The following is a 19,076-nucleotide window of genomic DNA, read 5'->3' as shown; positions in this document are numbered from 1 at the left end:
AAGGTCCTACCTTTTTCCTGTTGTTATGTTACTTCATGTGCTGGTGTCCATCTTGGATTCTGCTGTGCATGATGGGAGCCCTTTTATGCCTTCAGGTTTCTGTGGTCCATCCTCCAGAGGGGTGTGGCTGATGACATATAAGCCTGTGGCCCGCACATGCTCTTTGCACTTGTGTCTTGTGTCTTTGTGTTGCTGTTACTCTGTTCTGACTCTCGTGACTCTCCTGGTATCTGATTCGGCTTGTCTTGACTATTCTTTGTATTCTCCTTTGATCTGACCCTCTGTTGCTGAACCCGGCTCGTGACCTGTGATTCTCGTCTGCTGTCCTGTACTGTTCTGTCCTGTTGTTGTTGACCCCGGCTTGTCTGACTACTCTTTTGTCTCTTCCACCAGCTACACGCCATTGGCGGCGGCCATTACCGCAGCTGAGGTGTCTCGGGGGCCGCGACCTGGTTCCTGGCTGCGTCAAGTCCATCCCCACCATCAGGGGCCCTGGTGAAGGGCAGCCTGGGACTTAGACTCCGCGCCCTGAGGGACTTCGGTCTGTGGGTGGTGGTTGTCGTCAGCCAGTGCGTTACATTGTTAGGCCTGCCTGTCCGTTCCTCAGCTCCTGCCCTGACATTACACAAGTGCCATGAACCCTGACGGTGCAGGCACGCCTTCGCTCCCAATGCTAGTCGCCAGACTCGATCAACAGGATCACCTGTTGGATCAGTTCGCTCAGGCGTTGCAAACTCTGCTTGCACGCACCGCGCACCTTGCTCCTGGTGTTATTAGGCCGGTTGTCGCTCCGGTGGTCGCTTCCGCTGCTGTTCCGCTTGCTGTGCCTACCGCCGCGGCTGATGCGGCACCCGCGGTGTCCAGAGGTATGACCGGTTCAGCCCCTCTTCCACAGCGCTTTGGGGGTGAGCCGAGTCAGTGTCGTGGGTTCCTCAACCAGGTGGGTATTTATTTTGAATTAATACCCCACGCCTTTCCGTCTGAGAGGTCTAAGGTGGGGTTCCTCATCTCACTACTCTCAGACAAGGCCTTGGCCTGGGCAAATCCCTTATGGGAGAGGAACGACCCGGTGATTCAAGATTTTTCTGGTTTTGTCGATGCCTTCCGTAGGGTATTCGACGTACCGGCTCGTTCCGCCTCGGCGGCCAAGCTGCTCATGACCATGCATCAGGGTTCACGGACCGTGGCCGAGTACGCTATAGAGTTTCGTACCCTGGCGGCAGAGGTCGGTTGGAACAATGAGGCTCTGGTGGCTGCGTTTTCCCATGGTCTTTCTGACTCATTGAAGGACGAGATTGCAGCTAAGGAACTGCCTGTGGTGTTGGAGGAGCTCATCTCTTTCCTGATCCTGATTGACACCAGGCTCAGGGAGAGGCCTTCACTCAAGGAACGCCTGCGGAGGCCTTCCAATCGACTGGCACCTGCGTTTTCTGTCCCACCCGTTCCTCCCTCTCCTCCCACGCCTCCTGGGGATAGCTTGTCTGGTGGGGAACCCATGCAGCTGGGGTTTGCTCGCCTTTCCGAGGGGGAGCGGGCCGCTCGGCGTCGGGAGGGTCGCTGCCTGTACTGTGGCCTCGGTGGGCACTTTCGGCAGTCTTGTCCGGTCCGTCCGGGAAACGCTCGCACCTGAGATCATGTCGGGGACAGATCTTGGGTGGAGTTTCCTCGTCCCCGGCGTTCCGCAAGGATAAGCCACTGATCACCGTGGTCCTTTCTTGGACAGGGGGCTCGGTGACGGCCCAGGCGTTGGTAGACTCTGGGGCCGGTGGGTTGTTCTTGGACAGCTCGTTTGCTGCGCAGCACTCCATTCCCCTGCAGGCTCGTGCTGCCCCATTGGTTCTCGAAGCAATAGATGGCAGGCCCCTGCAGCCGCCGCAGGTTACCCACGAGACCCTGCCAATAGAGGTAGCCATTGGGGCTGTTCACAGGGAGTTGGCCTGTTTTCAGGTGATTTCTTCCCCACACTATTCGGTGGTTTTGGGGTATCCCTGGCTCCAGAGGCACAATCCAACCTTCAATTGGCAAACAGCCGAGATTCTCTCATGGTCTCCACAGTGTGGGGCCGGGTGCATCCGGGGGCCAGTTAAGGTATTGTGTGCCTCCTCGGACTCTGCGTTGCCCACCGACTATGGGGAATACCGGGACGTGTTCGATAAGGTACGCGCTGGTACCTTACCACCGCATCGTCCTTACGACTGCGCCATATCCCTGCAACCCGGGGCCACTCCTCCACGTGGCAGGGTGTACCCTCTCTCGGTTGCGGAGAATAAGGCCATGGAGGAGTACGTGGTGGATGCGCTTTCCCGGGGGCACATTCGTAAGTCTACTTCCCCAGCAGGAGCGGGGTTTTTTTTCGTAAAGAAGAAAGGTGGGGAATTGAGGCCCTGCATCGATTATAGGGGTCTCAATCGGATTACCATTAAAAATGCATATCCAATTCCTTTGATTTCTGAGTTATTCGACCGCCTTAAGGGAGCAACGGTCTTTACCAAACTCGACCTTAGGGCGGCGTACAACCTCGTACGGATCAGACAGGGGGATGAGTGGAAGACCGCGTTTAACACCAGAACTGGGCACTACGAATACCTGGTGATGCCCTTCGGATTGTGTAACGCGCCCGCGGTCTTTCAGGAATTCATAAACGATGTCCTTCGTGATTTGTTGCAGCAATGCGTAGTGGTTTACCTGGATGACATCTTGGTTTACTCTACCTCCATGGAGTCCCATGTCCAGGATGTTAAGCAGGTGCTGCAACGATTGCGTGAGAACGGACTCTTTTGTAAACTCGAGAAGTGCGAGTTCCATCGATCCCAGGTTGCCTTTTTGGGCTACATAATTTCCGCGGAGGGATTTTCCATGGACCCTCAGAAGGTTGCGGCAGTTCTGCAGTGGCCTCGTCCCAATGGTCTTCGGCCCATTCAGCGCTTTCTGGGTTTTGCCAACTACTATCGGAAGTTCATCAGGAACTTCTCCACATTGGCAAAGCCTCTCTCTGACCTAACCAAGAAGGGGAGTAACCCTCACGAGTGGCCATCCGAGGCCATCAGAGCTTTCGAGGCTCTGAAAGCTGCCTTTGCTTCGGCTCCGATTCTTTCGCATCCCAATCCTGGGTTGCCCTTCGTCCTCGAAGTTGATGCTTCCGAGACGGGAGTAGGGGCTCTCCTGTCTCAGCGTCGGTCACCCGATGGACCCCTACTTCCCTGCGGGTTCTACTCCAGGAAGCTTTCCTCGGCTGAGTGCAACTACCAGATTGGAGATCGGGAGTTGTTGGTCATCATTCTGGCTCTCAAGGAATGGAGGCACCTGCTCGAGGGTTCCGCGGTTCCGGTCCTCATTCTTACCGATCACAAGAACCTGACTTATCTTTCGGAGGCCAAGAGATTGACACCCCGCCAGGCCAGATGGGCTCTGTTCTTGTCACGCTTCAACTATGTGGTTTCATATTTGCCTGGTTCCAAGAATGTCAGGGCTGATGCGTTATCACGGCAATACTCTGAGTTGTCCAGGGAGGACTCTGAGCCAATCTCACTTATACCTCCAGATCAGATCCTGGCTGCCATTCGCACCAGTCTGACCTCTCCCCTTGGGGAGCAGATTTTGGCGGTTCAAACTGATGCTCCTCCCGGGAGGCCGGAGGGTAGATGTTTCGTACCCGAGGGATTGCGCACCCGCCTGCTGCGTACCTACCATAACGCCAAAACTGCCGGGCATCCAGGGAAGAACCAGCTGTGTTGGGTCGTCTCTCGCTTATTCTGGTGGCCAACCCTCCGTGCCGACATTGCCTCTTATGTAGCGGCATGTTCGATCTGTGCCCAGAATAAGTCTCCACGGCATCTCCCTTTGGGTCTTCTGCAACCCATTCCCAATGGGGAGCGTCCTTGGTCACATCTAGGGATGGACTTTATTGTAGACCTCCCGGTGTCTCGGGGTCATACGGTCATCCTCATGATCGTCGATCGGTTTTCCAAGATGTGCCATTGCATTCCACTCAGGAAATTACCCACAGCGCAGGAACTGGCCACGGTCTTTTCCAGGGAGATTTTTCGCCTGCATGGGTTACCTAAGGTGATTGTCTCAGACCGCGGGAGTCAGTTTGTGTCCAGATTCTGGCGTGCCTTCTGCTCCCAGTTGGGTATTAGTCTCTCCTTTTCATCAGCCTACCATCCGCAGTCCAATGGGGCTGCGGAGCGTTCCAATCAGGCCTTAGAACAATTCCTTCGGTGTTATATTTCAGACCATCAGGATGATTGGGCCGATCTCCTGCCGTGGGCAGAGTTTGCCAGGAACTCGGCGGTCAACTCCTCCACCGGGATGTCTCCCTTCATGGCCAACTATGGGTTTCAACCCGCGGTATTACCTGAGAGGTTCTCACCACAGGACATTCCGGCTGTGGAGAACCATCTTGCTGCCCTGCGTTCTTCTTGGGGGCAGATCCAGAGGGCCTTGAGGGACTCAGCTCAGCGCCAGAAGTTCCAGGCTGATCGCAGACGGTTGCCCGCTCCTTCATACCAGGTCGGCGATCGGGTGTGGTTGTCTACTCGCAACCTCAATCTTCGGGTGCCCACACCCAAACTGGCTCCCCGTTTTGTCGGTCCTTTCCGCATTCTCCGCAAAGTGAATCCGGTGGCCTATGCACTTGCCCTTCCGTCTGGGATGCGGATCTCCAATATCTTTCATGTTTCCCTGTTGAAACCTCTGATCTGCAGTCGCTTCACTACCTCTCTTCCTCGGCCCCGTCCTGTCCGGGTTGACGGTCATGAGGAGTATGAGGTGAGCCGGATCCTGGACTCTCGATTGGTGCGCGGTCAATTACAGTTCCTGGTTCATTGGCGCGGTTATGGTCCCGAGGAGCGTTCCTGGGTTCCTTCCGCGGATGTCCATGCTCCTGCCCTCCTCCGCGCTTTTCATACCCGCTTTCCTCAGAAACCTTTTGTTGAGCCGCGGAGGGGGAGGGGTCCTTGAGGGGGAGGTACTGTCAAGGTCCTACCTTTTCCCTGTTGTTATGTTACTTCATGTGCTGGTGTCCATCTTGGATTCTGCTGTGCATGATGGGAGCCCTTTTATGCCTTCAGGTTTCTGTGGTCCATCCTCCAGAGGGGTGTGGCTGATGACATATAAGCCTGTGGCCCGCACATGCTCTTTGCACTTGTGTCTTGTGTCTTTGTGTTGCTGTTACTCTGTTCTGACTCTCGTGACTCTCCTGGTATCTGATTCGGCTTGTCTTGACTATTCTTTGTATTCTCCTTTGATCTGACCCTCTGTTGCTGAACCCGGCTCGTGACCTGTGATTCTCGTCTGCTGTCCTGTACTGTTCTGTCCTGTTGTTGTTGACCCCGGCTTGTCTGACTACTCTTTTGTCTCTTCCACCAGCTACACGCCATTGGCGGCGGCCATTACCGCAGCTGAGGTGTCTCGGGGGCCGCGACCTGGTTCCTGGCTGCGTCAAGTCCATCCCCACCATCAGGGGCCCTGGTGAAGGGCAGCCTGGGACTTAGACTCCGCGCCCTGAGGGACTTCGGTCTGTGGGTGGTGGTTGTCGTCAGCCAGTGCGTTACATTGTTAGGCCTGCCTGTCCGTTCCTCAGCTCCTGCCCTGACAGGTGCCAGTACTAGTGTCACACTACCTTTTGGTGAACTGGCAAGCACCAGCAGCCTAGTATATCCTTGTCTTTTTTATACCAGCACTGCAGTTTCACTTGTTGATGTGGCGAGTCCCATAAGTGCAGTGCAAGCTGGTGCGGTTGTGAGCACAAGTAGTGTCCCGCAGCCACCGAGAATTCAAACACAATTCGATAGAGCCCATAGTGTCCGTTTTAGCAGCCCTCAAATTCTACAGCACCTGTACTTCCACCCACTCACTGCCCAACCCGGAATTCAGTTGGAAACAGCAAATTTAACTCCCCTTGATTTTATGGAGCTGTTTTTCACAGAAGATTTGTACAATTTGATTGTGAGCCAAAGCAATTTATATGCTCAACAATATATCAACGCAAACCCCAAATTCAAACCTTGCCAGACCATTCGCATGAAAACCTATTATGGTTTCCGAACTTGAAACTTTTTTGGGCCTAACCCTCAACATGGGCATTACAAAAAAGAATGAGTTGCAGTCGTATTGGTCCACAGACCCGATTCATCATGTGCCCGTGTTCTCTGCTGCCATGGCCAGGCATAGATATGAGACAATAATGTGTTTCATGCATTTCAGTGATAACGCACTCATCCTCGGGGTGACCCTGAATATGACAGGCTCTACAAAATTTGGCCCCTCATAAACCACCTCACTGAGAAATTTGAAGATGTGTATATGTCCCAGCAAAACATCTGCGTGGATGAGTCCCTCATTCACTTTACTGGCCGCCTTGCATTCCAACAGTACATCCCCAGCAAGCGTGCCAGTTATGGGGACAAATTGTATAAGCTCTGTGAGAGGGCAACAGGCCATATGTACAAATTTAGGGTTTATGAGGGAAGAGACAGCGAAGTAGAGCCCCCCGACTGGCCAGACTACATAGGAAGCGGTGGCAAGATAGTTTGGGACTTGGTGTTTTGTTTGTTCCATAAGGGGTACCATTTATACGTGGACCCAGTGTGGTCAGTTTTTAATAGGAAAGCAGAGGAACACCAAGGAATTTGAACAAAGGAAGCAATACAAAGAGAAAAGCATACTTTTTCATACAAGTGCATGGTATAGCAGTCAAATATCAGGAATATGAAATGTTGGGTTTACATATTCTTTAATCATGAAGTTGTAGCAGATCTGCAACTCATTAGCACTAATGACCCTGTCAGACTGATACGCTACCTTTTGGATTATTGTCCGTGCACCATGTTTTTGCCAACTAATGATTGTTTAAAGGATAAGTTCACCTTTTTCACAAAAATAATAAATACCCTTTTTTTTGCAGGTACAAAATGTGCATTTATTATTTTTGGCTGCAGGAGCTTGTAAAGCATTGCACCAGCAAACAGCAGGTCTCTGGTGCCATGCAAGTCTCCTGCAGACCTGTCAGTATATCTGCTTGCCCTACGGGATGTACAGGTAAGCAGATATACTGACAGAATCAATGAACTTCCATGGCACGCCACAGCGACATGGTAGTTCATTGAGAACTACAAGATGACAGCCGCTAAGAACACTGTGAATGAATGATGCGGCTGTGTGGGCGGAGCCTCTCTTGGACACACTGTTTTTAAATACTGACAGCTAGTACGGGGAACTTCTCCTCGTACTTCTGTCATAGGGAGGGGGACATTGGGAACATGTTACATGTTCCACCCTAAAGCCGGGTGAAACATGTAACATGTTCCCACAGGTGAACTTATCCTTTAACCGCTTTCCTGATGCCTTATAGCAGATATACTGCTACAGGGTGGCAGGGGTGCGCAAAATCACGTATACAGTCAGGTCCATAAATATTGGGACATCGACACAATTCTAACATTTGTGGCTCTATACACCACCACAAAGGATTTGAAATGAAACAAACAAGATGTGCTTTATTTGCAGACTGTCAGCTTTAATTTGAGGGTATTTACATCCAAATCAGGTGAACGGTGTAGGAATTACAACAGTTTGCATATGTGCCTCCCACTTGTTAAGGGACCAAAAGTAATGGGACAATTGGCTTCTCAGCTGTTCCATGGCCAGGTGTGTGTTATTCCCTCATTATCCCAATTACAATGAGCAGAAAAAAGGTCCAGAGTTCATTTCAAGTGTGCTATTTGCATTTGGAATCTGTTGCTGTCAACTCTCAAGATGAGATCCAAAGAGCTGTTACTATCAGTGAAGCAAGCCATCATTAGGCTGAAAAAACAAAACAAACCCATCAGAGAGATAGCAAAAACATTAGGCGTGGCCAAAACAACTGTTTGGAACATTCTTAAAAAGAAGGAACGCACCGGTGAGCTCAGCAACACCAAAAGACCCGGAAGACCACGGAAAACAACTGTGGTGGATGACCGAAGAATTCTTTCCCTGGTGAAGAAAACACCCTTCACAACAGTTGGCCAGATCAACAACACTCTCCAGGAGGTAGGTGTATGTGTGTCAAAGTCAACAAGCAAGAGAAGACTTCACCAGAGTGAATACAGAGGGTTCACCACAAGATGGAAACCATTGGTGAGCCTCAAAAACAGGAAGGCCAGATTAGAGTTGGCCAAACGACATCTAAAAAAGCCTTCACAGTTCTGGAACAACATCCTATGGACAGATGAGACCGAGATCAACTTGTACCAGAGTGATGGGAAGAGAAGAGTATGGAGAAGGAAAGGAACTGCTCATTATCCTAAGCATACCACCTCATCAGTGAAGCATGGTGGTGGTAGTGTCATGGCGTGGGCATGTATGGCTGCCAATGGAACTGGTTCTCTTGTATTTATTGATGATGTGACTGCTGACAAAAGCAGCAGGATGGATTCTGAAGTGTTTCGGGCAATATTATCTGCTCATATTCAGCCAAATGCTTCACAACTCATTGGACGCCGCTTCACAGTGCAGATGGACAATGACCCAAAGCATACTGCAAAAGCGACCAAAGAGTTTTTTAAGGGAAAGAAGTGGAATGTTATGCAATGGCCAAGTCAATCACCTGACCTGAATCCGATTGAGCATGCATTTCACTTGCTAAAGACAAAACTGAAGGGAAAATGCCCCAAGAACAAGCAGGAACTGAAGACAGTTGCAGTAGAGGCCTGGCAGAGCATCACCAGGGATGAAACCCAGCGTCTGGTGATGTCTATGCGTTCCACACTTCAGGCTGTAATTGACTGCAAAGGATTTGCAACCAAGTATTAAAAAGTGAAAGTTTGGTTTATGATTATTATTCTGTCCCATTACTTTTGGTTCCTTAACAAGTGGGAGGCACATATGCAAACTGTTGTAATTCCTACACCGTTCACCTGATTTGGATGTAAATACCCTTAAATTAAAGCTGACAGTCTGCAGTTAAATCACATCTTGTTCGTTTCATTTCAAATCCATTGTGGTGGTGTATAGAGCCAAAAATGTTAGAATTGTGTCGATGTCCCAATATTTATGGACCTGACTGTATATACATGATTTTGCATTTCCGGGTAGGGGGCATACGCCCTACCCGCGCCACTATTCGCTGGTCCCAGCCGATGATTACTCGCCGTCACCCACTGATCAAGTATTACCGACGGGTGAGAGAACTGTATGTAAACAATGCAGTTCTCTCACCTGTCAGCTCCTGCACACTGCTTTGTATGGCTCTGCATAGCAGAGCCATACAAACCAGTGTGCTTACAGTTGAAAGCACTCACACAGCATACTGTGAAACAGCACACAGTTAACCCTTTGATTGCCCCCACATGTTAATTCCTTCCTGCCCAGTGCCATTTTTATTAGCACTGATCACTGTAATGGTGTCACTGGGGATGCCAGTGATGCAAAGTCAGTTCCCCAGAGTGTCAGAATGCCCGCCGCACTCCCGTTATAAGTCGCTGATCACTGCCATTACTAGTAAAAAAAAAACAAATTGCAGTATATATACCGCCATTTGTAAGCGGTATAATTTTCACTTAAACCAACTAATTTACACGTATTGGGATTTTTTTTTTCTTTAGGGAAGACATGTCGCAGAATACAATTTGGCCTAAATTTAAAAGGAAATTTGATTTTTAAATTTTTTTTACTGGACATGTTTAACTGCCTCCCGCTTGCCAAATATAGAAATGACTTGTGGGCGGCGCCTCTCTCGTTCTGGGAGGACGTCATATGCACAGACAATCAAATACCACAGAAAGAAAGCTCTATTTGTGGGATGTAAATTTAATATGGCTGCAGCGTTGCAAGACCGCTCAATTGCCCGTTAAAGTAATGCAGTTTCGTAACGCAAAAATTGGCCTGGTCAGGAAGAGGGGGTAAATCCTCTGGTGGTCAAGTGGTTTAACACTTGAATTGTTTTGGTTTGGATTTTGAGACTAGATACATTTTTGGCTTTATGTAAGTGCAGGTAAGAACAAAAATTATGCAAGGCAAGCATTCCTGTTCACACTTTTACTTTTACCAGTGGTACCTCCCTGATTGTATGCTACTAGGAAACCCATGAATGCAGTAATCCCATATAGAATACAAGCCAAATATGTCCAAAGTTGGATTTGTGAATTTTTTTTTTCTTTTAGGCTGTATCTGATGGCAAAATTTAACCACTTTTTCCTCCTCACCAGATGTGGAATATCCTTTACGGAAAGACAATGTTATGTCAGAAGGGACCACTCTAGAGGCTCTACTACGAGGTGAAGGACTAGAGAAGAAAGATATCAGAGATGAGGATAGTCTACAAGAAATCCAGGTATTTTTTTTCACAGAAAGGAGTGTAATTTATATGATTATTTATTTTAAACTGCATATTATATTTTGTAGCAGAAAAAAGAAGCAGTGGTGATCTGGCAAAATATAGCCCATACATTCCTCAGCATGGGTAAACTATGCTCTAGGGTGTTGGTCGTCAAATTGAAAATTATAGAGGGCCACACAATAGCAGTATATTTTTATTCATTGCGGTGCATTGTGTCAAGTCAGACAGCCCATTCAAGTGGAAGTAAAAAGTTAACCCCTGCAACGCCCCTGCATTGGTGGTCAGTGGCAGTAAAAAGCTAACCTGCCCATTGGTGATTATTACCTGATCATACTCCTGTGCCACTCTCTGGGGCTTGTACTGTGGGTGGAGATAACTCCAGTACAGTCTTTCACTACCGGTGGTGAAATGCAGAGTACGTATCAGCAACTGGCACTCTGCTGCGCAACTTCTGGCAGGACACACACGCGGCCAGCAGGCCGTGTATTGGGCACTAGATCTCTAGAAAATTGCAACAGAGTAGTTGTAATTAGAAGTAGAAGGACTCATATCCAAACAAGAAAATGTATGGCTTTATGGCAAAAACCATCCAAAAGATAAGTGTTTGTAAAACAACCAGATTTACATTCTTTTGACAGCACAAGAACAACTAGATTTTACTGTTGCCACTGTGGCTTGTTACATGAGGGAGCTTTTAGAGAGGTATTTTATAATACTCACAGGTTGGTCTTTAAAAGGATACTGAGGAAAAGCTTGGGAAAATACACCATATTATCACTGTTAAATTATGAAGGGCGTTAAAGTCAAACCGAGACTTTATATAATAACAAGAACAATTTCCATGGAGTGGAAACTGCATTCATTTTTTTACTTTTTCCAGCGTTTAAGACTTTAAAGATTTGTTAGTAGGGTGGCGTGGCCTGACCACTATGGAGTGAAGACATACTCTCTCTGAGCTCCTACTACCCTGGGCACATAGCAGCTTCCACGCAGCCATCCACCTCCCAGAGAGCTTCCAGGTATGCCAGCCAAATGCTGCCAGTCTTCCCAGCCACATGGTGGCAGCGGATCTCAAGTGGGGACACTGGACTCTCTCCTCCCACATGCAGCCTGCTTAGGACATGCAGCCAAGATGGCACCTGGCTGCATGTCAGCCCAGTCCTTCTCCCCTGCACACAGGGGCGGTTCCCCAGTGTCCCCAGTAGCCTCTCAGGCTCCATGCCATAGCCCCGGTCTTTCCCAGCCTTCTAGGGAAAGGACAAAAACTCCTCCTGCTTTTGATATACTGTCTTCTTCTCGTGAATGTGACTTCTATGATGTCTTTTTTAATTGTAAAACCTTATTAAAACTTTATTATAAAGAAAGATTTGTCAGTACGCCTAAACCATCCTAGGACAGCCTGCGTCACTTCGTCATCAGTGCTGAAATGCTGACCATCGAGGAAACCTTTTGAGGATCCAAACAGATGGAAATCACTCAGAGAGAAGTCCGGGCTGTAATACCTCCCAGCCGAGTTACTGTAATGTGCACGTAGTGCCGTGAGCAGTATGATCTCTTGCACCGTCCTGGAGAAACAGGATGCCCTTAGTGATTAAACAAGGTTTTTTTTTTTCCACAGATGTGTATGAACATCATTCTGAACATGGCAGTAATATTCACTGTTGATAGTGGCACCACAGGGTAAAACAAATCCTCATAAATAACGCCACGTTTGTCTCAGAAAACACTTTCCATCACTTTACCTGCAGATGCAATTGGTTGAAAAATTTTTGGTGGCGAGTCTGCATGCTTCCACTGCTTTAATGTTTGGAATGACTGCTGTGGGCTGGGAACCACCACTGCCGGGATGGTCACTGATGGATGTACAGCCGTCTTTGAAACACCTAATAGCACTATGAATTTTTAATAATACTTCAAAGAAAGATCTCCGCCCCTTCCCACTGTCTTCTAGGACATGTCAGAGGTTCATACACAATATGCAGCTCAGCTTTTGCATGAGCAGTGGGCACCCAACTGTGAAACCACCAGCTTTCACAGCTGGGTGTCCACAGTTAGGATGCCACCACCTGGGACTGAAGACCAGTGGAACAAAGTGCGTGCACAGAGCACAGCAATGGATCATGGGACAGGTGAGTATTTGTTTAATAAAAGTAAGCAGCTACAGTTTTTGTAGCTGCTAACTTTTAATTTTAAAATTATTACTGGAGCTCCTCTTTAAGAAGCAGCCATGTACCACACATTACATAGCTGGGCCACATAAGGGTGGCCATCAATTGTGTCAAAATGCTTAAAGTATCTCTGACACGCCTTGCTACCCCTATTATTTTCTTGTTCATGATCAGCCTGTCTTTATATATATGATCACATCACAATGAAAACTTATTTAGGGTGCTAGGTCTCAGCTTTATTAGTCTTACTTTTTCTCCTTTTTTGCTCTGATTTTCTTAATTTATTCTTTAGAAAACCAGTTTAGTTCTAGTCTTCTCTTTCTACTGCTCTGCTATATATTTTTACCTTTGGAAGATGTTGCCGCTCATGTATTTGGGATATGTAGAGCACAAAATTTATTTTTAAATACACTAAAAGTAGATTTAAAAAATCCTAATTGGACGACATTTAGTTTGGTTAAATACGTAACATAAAATTTGTTTTTTTTACATACCTGTAAAATCCTTCTTGGAGTGCAGTACAGGACACAGCCTGTCAATCACAGATGGGACATCCAAAGCAGTAATAAGGGAAGGGTACCTTAGGCCAAAAAAAAAAAAATCCAAACTGAGGTCAAATAACACCCTGCAAAACTTTGTGGCCGAAACTGACATCATCCAAAGTCTGAACATTAATGCGGTACAACTTGGAAAAAGTATGCACAGAAGACCAGGTAATGGCCTTACAAAGCTGCACAACAAAAGCCTGGTGTTGAAACGCCCAAGATGTGCCAACAGATCTAATAGATTGAGCCCTAATCTGGAAGGGAGGCTCTTTATCCTTTGGAAAATAGGCACAAGAAATGACTGAATACAGCTTATAATGGTGGATCGTGGAGCAGAAGAACCCTTTTTTGTCTATTGTGCAAAATGAAAAGTGATTCAAATTTTCAGGTAGAGGCTGTGGCTGCAGTGTGAACCCTCAAAGCACGCACAACATCCAGAGAATGGAGGGCCGCCCCCTTTCAGTCCTTAGGAGAAGGGCAAAGGGAGGACAAAACAATATACTTAAGTGGAATCCAGATACCACTTTATTTAAAAAGGAAGCATTTGTATGCCAAACCACTGTGTCTTTATATAACACCAAAAAGGGTACTACAGGACAATGTGGTCTGCTCTGAAACCCATCTGGCAGAGGTAATAGCCACTAGAACAGCTACTTTATGGGTAAGATCCACCAAAGCAATTTTCTAAATTGTTTCAAAAGGGGGTTCTTGAAAGACTAAAAAAGACAAAGGTCTTCCCTGGAACAAAAAGGACAAGGTGAAGACCTGACCTTTCAGGGTACTGAAAGCCAATTTGCGATCCACCCCAACTTCAGGAAGGCAAGCGTTGACCCATATAATTATGGTGAGGGTGGAGGTACTGCATGCATCAATGGAAATACCATTTAAAGGTATGACACTAAACCTTATGAGAAAAAGCTTTTCTTACTTTAGGAAGAGTGGAAATCACCGATTCATAGATGCCTCTTTCCCATAGGACCTGAGCCTCAACAGTGATGCCATTAAAGCCAGTGAGCATTAAGGCGGATGGAAATTGGGACCTTGTGACAGAAAGTCTGGATGATCCAAAATACGCCAGGGTGGTTCCGCTATTGTGGAAAGAGTGCTGGAGAACTGAGCCCTTCTTGGCCAATTTAGGGCCATCAGAACCATTTATAAAAAGTATGGGGCAGCGCTACCCTAAATATGGCCGTGACTTGTAGCAAAAAAACAAATATAATAATACAAAACGGTATTAAAACCCAATATAACTCATACCAAATATATCTTAATGGTGTCTAATCATTATCATCAGTGCATACAGTGGATAAATATGCCACTCACTCACCAATCATGAAGTGAACTGATCCACTAGGGGATCCATAGTGAGACGGAAAAGTGAATAAATGTTGAAAATAAACGCCAGTGAAAGAGAAGTCCTGATGGGACTACAATAAAGTGAAAGATATTAATAAATATAAAAAATGATGAATCCCTAAATGTGGGATCAATTATCACTCTGACAATAATGGTGAATAAATATTGAAAATAAATGCCAGTGAAAGAAAAAAAGTCCTGATGGGACTACATTAAAGTGAAAGATATTAATAAATATAAAAAATGGTAAATCCCTAAATGTGGGATCAATTATCACTCTGACAATAATGGTGACCACAAAGGCTTTAAATTTGCCAAATAAAAGTGAAAAATAGGTGAAAAACTCAGTGAATCCCTAAATATGGGATTAATTATCACATATTAATTATCTAGTTCAACGGAAGGAAGGATCTGCTCTGTTCCAGCAACAGATTTAACATCCATCATATTGAATTCATGGCTGAGGATGACCGGTTGCATAGAATGGTCCAGGAATACGATTGATCTGCTGCAGGTTTACAGAATGTTGTAGTGAAAGGGTGTGGAATGCCATTGAGCATTTGGGACTACCTCAAACACAGTCACCATGATGCCCAGTACCCTTATGGATGTTCTCACTGAGGGATTTGCAGTGGACCAAAGGGTCCAAGCTTGTTCCTGAAGTAGGGAAGGAGGTAAAAATTTCTCCTGTGGCAGCAACACCTTGTTTTGGGTGATACACAGCACCAATCCCAGGTATTCCAGACACTGAGGTTGTTTCAGAACCATTTTCTGTTGGCTGAGTATCCAGACGAAGCTCAGCAAATCCTGAATTGTCTGTTGGAGGTGCTCCCTAAAGGCACAAGCTGCTTGCAAAAGCAGACTGTCCAGGTATCCTAAATGTGAATCCCCTTGGATTACAACAGAGTTAGCACTGATGCCAAGACCTCCACAAACATTTGAGTAGCTGTGGCCAGTCCGAAGGGGAGAGCCACAAACTGAATTGATTGTCTTGCAAAGTGAAGGAAACTTTGGTGTAGAGGAAAGATCGGGGATGTTTAAATACACATCTCTGATATTGATCAATGCCAAGAATTCCCCTGGCTAAGGCTGATCTTGTATAACATTGTAACCTTCAGAAAAGGGTTTAACTATTTGAGGTCCACAATGGGTCTGACCTCCCCCTTTGACTTGGGAACCGTAAACCTGTTTAAATATAACCCTCTCTTCCTTGGGGACCTGTATCAATCCCCTGAGACTGAAGTTGCGACACATTTTTAAGCAAATCTACTCTGCGCTGAGGAGGAAATGGGGTATTGGCCAGCCAAAAATGAGGCATAGGACAGCTCTGAAATTCCAGTTTGTAACTGGGGAATACAAGCTCCTGTACCCAGGAATCCAATAGAAAAAGGCAGCAAACATACACACACTGAAACTATTGAGGAAGGGGACTTCAGACCAGGCTTAGAGAGTCTGGAAGACCAAGATTTGTATTGAAAGGAACTGCCCATTTTTGACTTGGATGTAGATGCGGCGAGGGACACTGCTTACCTGTAGAGACCCTTTTCTCCTTTCTACTGGGCAGGAGAGTACCTTTCCCACCTGTCACCTCCTTTATATAGGCATCTAAAGGCTTTCACCTTCAAATAGCACCTTTATAACGTTTTATTACAGGCAGGTTCAGCCAACCAGGATGTCAGCCAAAGATTTCTTTGCATTTGTGCAGACAGAAGTACAACACGAGATTATTGCCAGAACTCAGTCCGTCCACACAGTAGCGTAAGGGTGCCAAAAACAGATGTAGCTGACATTGGGCTATCTCTAATGCCACAATGCTTTCTAGCTGGACGCCTGGATCAGATGCTGAGTTTCTGACATCCCACCATAGCAACTAAAACTGGTTGTGCTGTTGGCTTGGATAAGGAAAATTATGCTTTGAGCAGGGCCTTAAAGCACTTACCTGCAGTGGGTCCCTGAAAGGATGTAAATTCTCAACTGGAACCATGTGGGTCTTATTAAGACAAGTGATAGCCGAGTCTACATCTGGAACAAACACTTTTTTTTTACTGAATTCCTTGTCAAGAGGATATTGTTGCACAAAGCACTTAGGAGGAGCATAAGCATTTTTTGGGTGTTCCAATCCTCATACAAAACATCTTTCACTAAGGTGGAAACAGGAAGCACATTATGAGGTTTTCTAGAACCCTTCCTTGTCATTTTCAGGCCCATGGGTACAGCAGAGTCTAATCTAAGACCTTTGTGCACCTCTTCTTTAAATACAGAAATGGTATCTTTCTATTTTGTTGACACCATGGCAGAAACATGTCCTTCCACAGACAAATCATCTGAATCAGAAGAAGAGTCCCCTTTGTTACATCATTCTCTTCCACATCCAACCAGTCCTTCTCTTCCACATCCAACCAGTTCAATGACACTAAAGGTCAGAGGAAACTGAGATGTGAGCCCTAGACTTTTTAGCAGATCTTTTGGAAAATGTTGCTATCTCCCTTCTCAAGAAAGGCATTTGGATGGAAAACTCTTCTGTGCTCAAACAAGAAGAATGTAGTGTCCTAGATGAGGCTGCCCCTGAGTCGGTCCCCTGTAGGAAACAGAACAAAGACCATATGCTGTTTGAGCTGCCTTTCCCTCCCCCTCATGTTTAGAGTGTTCCATTGTCCGATGCTTCCCCTGTGGGGTGCTTGTGCCCTCTGGTAGCAGTTTTAGGATTACAGTACAGTGCCCAGTCCCCTGAAGTTGTACCCAATGTGGATGAGCATCACCCTCTCCTTGATACTGTACAAGGCTGCCCAGCTGGGAGATCTGTGGTGGGGAACTGCCACTTGCATCCTGCTGTAGCTCTCTCCATGTGAACATGGCACCTGCACATGCATCCTTTTATCCAATATGGTGGCTGCACCTGCCAATATAGGGGCAAAATGGCACCTGCATGTGTGCTGTAAGCCAACTGAGGGTACCAAAATGGCACTTGCACCCTGTCCTGCTGGGAGTGATTAGATGACAGACTTGCACATGCACTGGAGCACCCAAGATAGTGGCCGTGACACCATATGTGAAGCATGCTGAGATCTACCCAGAGAAGTTGGTCAGGATTCCTGTGGGATGACTCAGGGTCCTCTAAAAGGGGAATAACCACAGCACCCCTGATCCCCATGCTCCAGTACTTGGCAGTGCTTTACCACCAACTACTTTTACTGGGCTGGCATCTGACTCACCACACCCTGGGAAATGTTCTCAAAGACAACACAGGGTTATTTTGCTTAATTTTACTTCATTTTGGGCCCATGCCCCCTCACATGAGGGGGAATATTCATGGACTGGGCTTCCCTGCAGGGGACCACTGCTCTGGAGCTGTGTAGCACCTGGCAGTGACACACACTATACCAAGTGCCTAGGTATGTTGTCTGTGAGCTGGGTCCAGTGCCGTTCACGTTACAGGCAATCCCCCCTTCATATCTTTTTGTGAAGTCCGCAGCACAAAACTAGGGAGCACTGATCTGGAAAAACCGACACCCTTTGCTGCAGTGGTTTGATTCTGTTTGTAATCAATCTTGATAGAAGAATTTACAATTCCTACTAATCACTATCTTCTCTACCATAAAGATGCATCCATCACCTGAGGGCACTAGCAAACAATTGAAGTTTACATGGTGAGCGTAGTTATATGAGAGAGTGCCTTTGCCAGTGTCCAGTCATCTGAAGGTGAACATACAGTATAACCCATCCATTATGACTGACAGCCTGTGTCCTGTACTGTAGACTATTTTAGCTAGCTATATTGTTGGGATCTGCCTTGTCAATATCTAGTTTATGGCAACCAGCCACCTATCCCATTGGTCTATATACATTGTATGTATTTATATATATATATACTGTATGTACAGTTGTGTTCAAAGTAATAGCAGTGTGTTGAAAAAAGTGAATAAAGGTCAAAATCCTTCTAATAGCTTTTATTTCCATACACACAAATGCATTGAGAACACTACACATTCTATTCCAAATCAAAACATGAAGAAAAATATATCAAATTTGTGTTGTTCCTCTAAAAAAAATTGAAAAAAAAGTGAATATTAGACTGTTCAAAAAAATAGCGGTGTTTGTATTCTTCTTTACAAACTCAAACATTTATTATATAAACTGAAAAATGTTTAAAGATTTTGCTTTCCTTTGAATCACTTAATGAATATTTTGTTGTATAAGCACGGTTTCTGAGAACTGCTGTACATCTGTGTTGCATGGAGTCAACCAACTTCTGGCACCTGTGAACAGGTATTCCAGCCCAGGATGATTGGACTACATTGCACAGTTCTTCTCTATTTCTTGGTTTTGCCTCAGAAACTGCATTTTTTATGTCACCTCACAAGTTTTCTATTGGATTAAGATCCGGGGATTGGGCTGGCCACTCCATAACGTCAATCTTGTTGGTCTGGAACCAAGATGCTGCACATTTACTGGTGTGTTTGGGGTCGTTGTCTTGTTGGAACACCCATTTCAAGGGCATTTCCTCTTCAGCATAAGGCAGCATGACCTCTTCAATTATTCTGATGTATTCAAACTGATCCATGATCCCTGGTATGCGATAAATAGGCCCAACACCGTAGTATGAGAAACATCCCCATATCATGACGCTTGTGCAACCATGCTTCACTGTCTTCAAAGTGTACTGTGGCTTGAATTCAGTGTTTGGGG

General features: G+C 46.4%; 1 protein-coding gene across 8 annotated transcripts in view; it reads left to right on the top strand.

The window, feature by feature from the left end:
* DPF3 (double PHD fingers 3) overlaps window positions 1-19,076 on the top strand; it is a 455,271-nt gene that overhangs the window by 269,012 nt on the left and 167,183 nt on the right. For all 8 annotated transcript variants that reach the window (XR_016314150.1, XR_016314149.1, XM_089686861.1 and 5 more), the window contains one exon: window positions 10,191-10,315. Coding sequence is in view for 6 of the 8 variants with exons in the window: in XM_089686861.1 (XP_089542987.1) it covers window positions 10,191-10,315 (125 nt within the window). In the remaining 2 variants the exon portion in view is untranslated. The remainder of the gene's footprint in view (window positions 1-10,190; window positions 10,316-19,076) is intronic.

The sequence above is a fragment of the Staurois parvus genome, unplaced genomic scaffold (genome assembly GCF_062004578.1).
Source record: "Staurois parvus isolate SC_StPar_1 unplaced genomic scaffold, SC_StPar_1.0 ptg000414l, whole genome shotgun sequence".
NCBI classification, from domain to species: domain Eukaryota; kingdom Metazoa; phylum Chordata; class Amphibia; order Anura; family Ranidae; genus Staurois; species Staurois parvus.
This window is presented reverse-complemented; position numbering and strand designations above follow the sequence as displayed.